This window comes from Terrapene carolina, unplaced genomic scaffold (assembly GCF_002925995.2).
Source record: "Terrapene carolina triunguis isolate 2854851 unplaced genomic scaffold, T_m_triunguis-2.0 Scaffold67, whole genome shotgun sequence".
In the NCBI taxonomy this organism is placed as follows: domain Eukaryota; kingdom Metazoa; phylum Chordata; order Testudines; family Emydidae; genus Terrapene; species Terrapene triunguis.
Genome location: NW_020664418.1, coordinates 45,356,695 through 45,362,675, shown reverse-complemented (window position 1 = coordinate 45,362,675; position 5,981 = coordinate 45,356,695). Strand labels below are relative to the sequence as shown.

At 38.2% G+C, this 5,981-nt stretch overlaps 1 protein-coding gene across 1 annotated transcript in view; it reads left to right on the top strand.

Annotated features, from left to right (window-relative positions):
• CHSY1 (chondroitin sulfate synthase 1) overlaps window positions 1-4,081 on the top strand; it is a 100,056-nt gene extending 95,975 nt beyond the window's left edge. The window contains exon 3 of the mRNA XM_026648370.2: window positions 725-4,081. Coding sequence (XP_026504155.1) covers window positions 725-2,317 — 1,593 coding nt within the window. The 3' untranslated portion in view covers window positions 2,318-4,081. The remainder of the gene's footprint in view (window positions 1-724) is intronic.
• Window positions 4,082-5,981: the final 1,900 nt, after the last annotated feature.

The window sequence follows — 5,981 nt, the reverse complement described above, 5'->3', positions numbered from 1 at the left end:
GGCGAGCCGCGTGCCGAACGTTGCCGACCCCTGATTTAAACTCTGTATCTTATTTGAGATACTTAAATTTAAAAAAAAATTGTGGACCTCATCACCCCCTACCACAGAGACTGAATCCTGATATGTGTAATGTGGTTCCCTCATGTTTACTAATGCAGAAATTAAACATAGTACTTAGCATCTTTGGTAAAAATGTTTAGTTTAGGTTTCACACTGGTATTCTACAAGTTTAACTCTGTTACTCTTTTTTTCTTTAGAAGAGTTTGGCCGTAAAGGAAAAGTTTAAAAGGACATGATAATGAAAACATACTTATTCTGAATACAATGTTCTTGCCTTTCCATATGCCATTTTAAAAAAAAACAACAAAAAAATGCGATTCATTTTATAATGTAGAGAATAAAAACACACATCTGATGCTTCTGTCTTAGACTAAAAATGAGTTGTTCAGATAATATTTCTAGAGTAGGACATCATAATCCCAATCCTTGGTAGATATTTCTTTCACCAGTTTACAATGAATAACCCTCTTAATTCCTTTGAGTAGCAGCTGGTATCCCTACAACCTGTGCCTAAAATGGAAAACCGCTTATTCAGAAAGACTTCTGGTCATATAAGCAAGGAGGCATTTTCATACAGTAGGGCTATGTGGGGTAACTGTCACAAATACACTACTGCTAAAATCTTAATGTTGCAAAAATAGTAACTTAATATTTCTCTTTTCAGATGCAGCAGCTGTTTTATGAAAATTATGAGCAGAACAAAAAAGGCTACATCAAAGACCTTAGAAATAGCAAGATACACCGAGCTATAACGCTGCATCCCAACAAGAACCCACCGTACCAGTATAGACTTCATAGTTACATGCTGAGTCGCAAAATCGCAGAACTGCGTTACCGGACTATACAGCTGCACAGAGAAATTGTCCTGATGAGCAAATACAGCAATGCAGAAATACACAAAGATGACCTTCAGCTTGGGATACCACCTTCTTTTATGAGGTTCCAGCCACGCCAGCGTGAGGAGGTCTTGGAATGGGAGTTCCTTACGGGAAAATATCTCTATTCTGCAGCTGATGGACAGCCCCCTCGGAGAGGGATGGACTCATCTCAGCGTGAAGCATTGGATGACATTGTTATGCAGGTCATGGAAATGATCAATGCAAATGCTAAGACCAGAGGGCGGATCATTGATTTCAAGGAGATACAATACGGCTATCGCAGAGTTAATCCTATGTATGGAGCAGAGTATGTTCTTGACTTATTGCTTCTATACAAAAAACACAAGGGAAAGAAGATGACCGTGCCTGTCAGAAGGCATGCCTACCTACAGCAGACATTCAGCAAGATCCAATTTATGGAGCATGAAGAGATAGATGCCAAAGAGCTGGCCAGCAAAATTAACCAAGATTCTGGATCCTTGTCTTTCCTGTCCAATTCACTGAAGATGTTTGTTCCATTCCAGCTCACTGGATCAAAAGCAGAGCGGAAGGAGCCCAAAGACCAGAAGATCAACATCTTGATTCCTCTGTCTGGACGCTTTGAGATGTTTGCTAGGTTCATGGGGAATTTTGAGAAAACTTGCCTCATTCCCAGTCAGAACGTCAAGCTGGTTGTCCTGCTTTTCAATTCTGACTCAAACCCTGATAAGGCGAAGCAAGTTGAATTGATGAGAGATTACCGTATTAAGTACCCCAAGGCTGATATGCAGATCTTGCCAGTGTCTGGGGAATTCTCAAGAGCTCTGGCTCTTGAAGTTGGATCTTCTCAGTTTAAAAATGAGTCTTTGCTCTTCTTCTGTGACGTTGACCTAGTGTTTACCACAGAGTTTCTCCAACGATGTAGAGCCAATACAGTTTTGGGCCAACAAATATACTTTCCAGTCATCTTTAGTCAGTATGATCCAAAGATAGTTTATAGTGGAAAAGTTCCCAGTGACAATCATTTTGCCTTCACCCAGAAAACCGGTTTCTGGAGGAACTATGGCTTTGGCATTACTTGTATTTACAAAGGTGATCTCCTTAGAGCAGGTGGCTTTGATGTCTCTATCCAAGGTTGGGGCCTTGAGGACGTGGACCTATTTAACAAAGTCATTCAAGCTGGCTTAAAGACTTTCCGAAGCCAAGAAATCGGAGTTGTTCATGTACATCATCCAGTCTTTTGTGACCCCAATCTTGATCCAAAACAATATAAAATGTGCTTGGGGTCCAAAGCTTCAACTTATGGGTCCACACAACAGTTGGCTGAACTATGGCTTGAAAAAAATGACCCTAGCTTTGGGAAAAGCAGCAATACTAATGGCTCAGTGAGGACAGCCTGATGTCCAGCTATGCTGGAGAAGACTTTTTTTAATTATCTAATTTATTTTTGGAAAATGTTTTGATAGTTCATTTTTTAAAGACCGCACAAGGATATATTTTAGAAATCATGTTTTCTTACCAAGAACTCTTTTGAGAATGAGCTTTTTTTTGAACAAAACTGTGATTGATATTTGCCTTTGAACAAAAATTTTGGCTGAGTATTATCTGGGAGATCTGCATAATTCTGATGACTTGAAATAAGGTTTCCATATGAACAAAGGACCTCCTTTTTAAAAAAAAAAAAAAAAAAAAACCTTTTTCCATTGCTGTCTTCTTTGCTAGGATTCTATAAATTGGAACCTGAACATTCAAGCAAAATGGCAAAATACTGTACCTAACTGTTGTGTTGTGACTGTTACATTACACAGATTCTACTCTTTTTAAATAGCCATAATGTTCAAATTGTGTTAGAACAATGCAAAACAGTGTGGCAATAGTTGGGTTATTAATTTCAGGAGTATTTCAATAGGTTGATTACTTCAACCAAAAATGTACTTTTGCTTATTGTGGCCGAGCAGCTTTTTGAAGGGTGTGTGGAAAAGAAGCACACTTGATAAACTTGTATCAGTTTAGTCCATATGTAAGTTTTGTCTGACATTTGGTCCATATGTGGATCTAACATTAAAAATTCCATGGTGGATTCTGTGGATTCTAAATTGTTCTCCAGTCTAGAACAGAGACTGCATGATGGTGAAATGCAAAATTGTAATGAGTGTGGGAGGGAGAAATGAGAATTTCTCACTGCAAAACAAGGTACACAACTCAAAATTTGAAATCCCTAATGAGAACATTGGAAACTTGCATCTGATTGCATTCATTTTGTACAGTCAGTTACAAGATGTTGATGGGAACAATTGTTACATTCTTTGATTACTAGTTTCTTTTGTTTTCTTTATCGATAGACCTTTAATTTATTTAATATCCATTGTTTTAGGTTCTTGCCCTTTTCTTGAATATCTGTTAGTCATTTATTTATATATCTATTAGGAATGTATTGCTTTTTCTCACTCTTAAGGTAGTGTACATCTTACTTACAGTAAACTGTGATCTCCAAAGATTTCTTTTGAAAGTATTTTTTATTCCAAATTCCTTTTAAAATTTTACTGAGTGACTTAAATAACCTTGGGAATTGTTTTGATGCTCTAAGATAAACCTGGGAGAGAAAATGTTGAGTAGAAACAATATGACCCCTTTGAGTTATCACCTAGTAAAGGTTAAATAAACATACAAATGAAGTGCCTTAAAGTGAACAGAAGGAGGGGGAACTCTTTTGCATTGAGACTTAGAACACTGATGGAAATTGCTGTTGCAGCAGATCATATATTGGGCTCAGAAGTTAAAGATCAAGCCAGTGAAAAATATATTTTTCTATTGTACTCGTCAACACCACTTTGCCCTAGTTCCATTTCAGTAACATAAAGACCTACTCTTTGGGAGGTGAAGGATAGTAAAAGAGAATGAAAATCAGTACTTAGATTTGATTTACCAAGTTTTAAGGGGTCTTTATGGAGTAACTGCTTGAATATTCCAATAGGAAAATAATCAGTGGTTACACATTTATGGAATGTGAATTGCGTTTGCAACTAGTCTAGATTCATTGTCCTACAACTGTCGTTGTTTTTTTTGGTGACAGCCCCAAGGATGTAGATACTTATAATGGATTCAATGCATGGAAAGTGTTGAAAGACTTGGTCCTAAGATGCAATAAAGATTTTTATTTGCAATCCTATCTCATCATGTTGTCTGCCTCAGTCCTCATCTTACGTAGCAGGCACAGTTTAGGGTAAGTATTATAGCAAAGATTTGGGAATGAAATGAACCAAACAATAAAGTACCTTTATATACACAAGTTCTTGCCATCTGTGCCAAATTTCAGATGCAATAGTCCTTGAAAAAAGGTGTTTCACCCCTACTACTACTGTTTACTGTTAAGATTTGTTAATGGAGATCTTTGAAGTCTGCCTTGTGAGAAGAGGATTTATACTGCTTCAGCTGATAATCAAGATGTCTGAAGCTACCCATAATGGTAAAACGAATGCACACAATTACCAGGTTGAATAACTTCGTAATATTTTATATATTCTATGCATGATAAAAATTAAGACCCACTTTTCAGATATGCTAAGCACCTGTTCATTGCTGCCTCTTCCATTTTTATCAGAACTCTCTCAATAGTTGGTGTTTTTCTTAAACCCCCAACTCCTGGAGTCATGGGATTATGTAAAGTGGCTGCTGATCTTTAGAAGTACTGAGAACCCACTGTTTCTGTTAGTTTCAATAGGAGCTCTGGGTCTTGCATGCTTCTGGAAATTAGGCCTGAAGTTTCTCAGGGTGAGCAAATGAAATCGGTGACTGCTTCTGAAAATGTTGGTCTTGGTGTCTGGGATAAGAGTGTTTTGTATTCTGTAAACACAAGGTACCAAGGCCAATGTTTCCAGCAGTGAATAGTGACTTAGCGTGATTTTTTTTGGGGGGGGGGCGCAGGGTGGTCCAACTAGAGACACCTCAGGGTATGTCTACAATTGCAGCTGGGAGTGAGCCTCCCAGCCTGGGTAGACAAGCAGTAGATATGATATTTTGATTTTTAGTACGGCTTTTGACATGGTCCCACTGACCTTCTCATAAGCATACTAGGGAAATGTGTTCTAGATGAAATTGCTATAAGGTGGGTGCACAACTGGTTGAAAGAATGTACTTAAAGAGTAGTTATCAATGTCAGACTGGGAGGATGTATCTATTGGGGTCCTGCGGGATGGGTCTTGGGTCCATTACTATTCAATATTTTCATTCATGACTTAGATCAGGGGTCGGCAACCTTTCAGAAGTGGTGTGCCGAGTCTTCATTTATTCACTCTAATTTAAGGTTTCGTGTGCCAGTAATGCATGTTAACGTTTTTAGAAGGTCTCTTTCTATAAGTCTATAATATATAACTAAACTATTGTTGTATGTAAAGTAAATAAGGTTTTTAAAATGTTTAAGAAGCTTCATTTAAAATTAAATTAAAATGCAGAGCCCCCCAGACCGGTGGCCAGGACCCGGGCAGTGTGAGTGCCACTGAAAATCAGCTCGTGTGCCGCCTTCGGCACACGTGCCATAGGTTGCCTACCCCGACTTAGATAATGGTATGGAGAGTATCCCTATAAAATTTGTGGATAACCCCAAGCTGGGATGGGCACTTTGGAAGAAAGGATTAGGGTTCAAAACCATCTTGACAAATTGCAGAATTGGTCTGAAATCAACAACATGAAATTCAATAAAGACAAATGCGAAGTACTACATTTAAAAGGCAAAATCAGATGCCCTACAAAATGAGGAATAATTGGCTAGGTGGTAGTACTGCTGAAAAGGATCTGGGGGTGATAGTAATCAGAAATGGAGTATGAAAATAGAAAACTCAATAATAATAATCATTAATTATAGGGGATTTCAACTATCCCTGTACTCACTGGGTATGTATCACTCCAGGATGGAATGCAGAGAAAGTTTCTACACTCTATTAATGACTGCTTTGTGGAGCAGCTAGTCCTGGAAGCCACAAGGGAAGAGGCAATTCTTGATTTAGTCCTAAATTGAACACAGGGGCTGGTCCAAGAAGTGAATATAGCTGAGCTGCTCAGTAATAG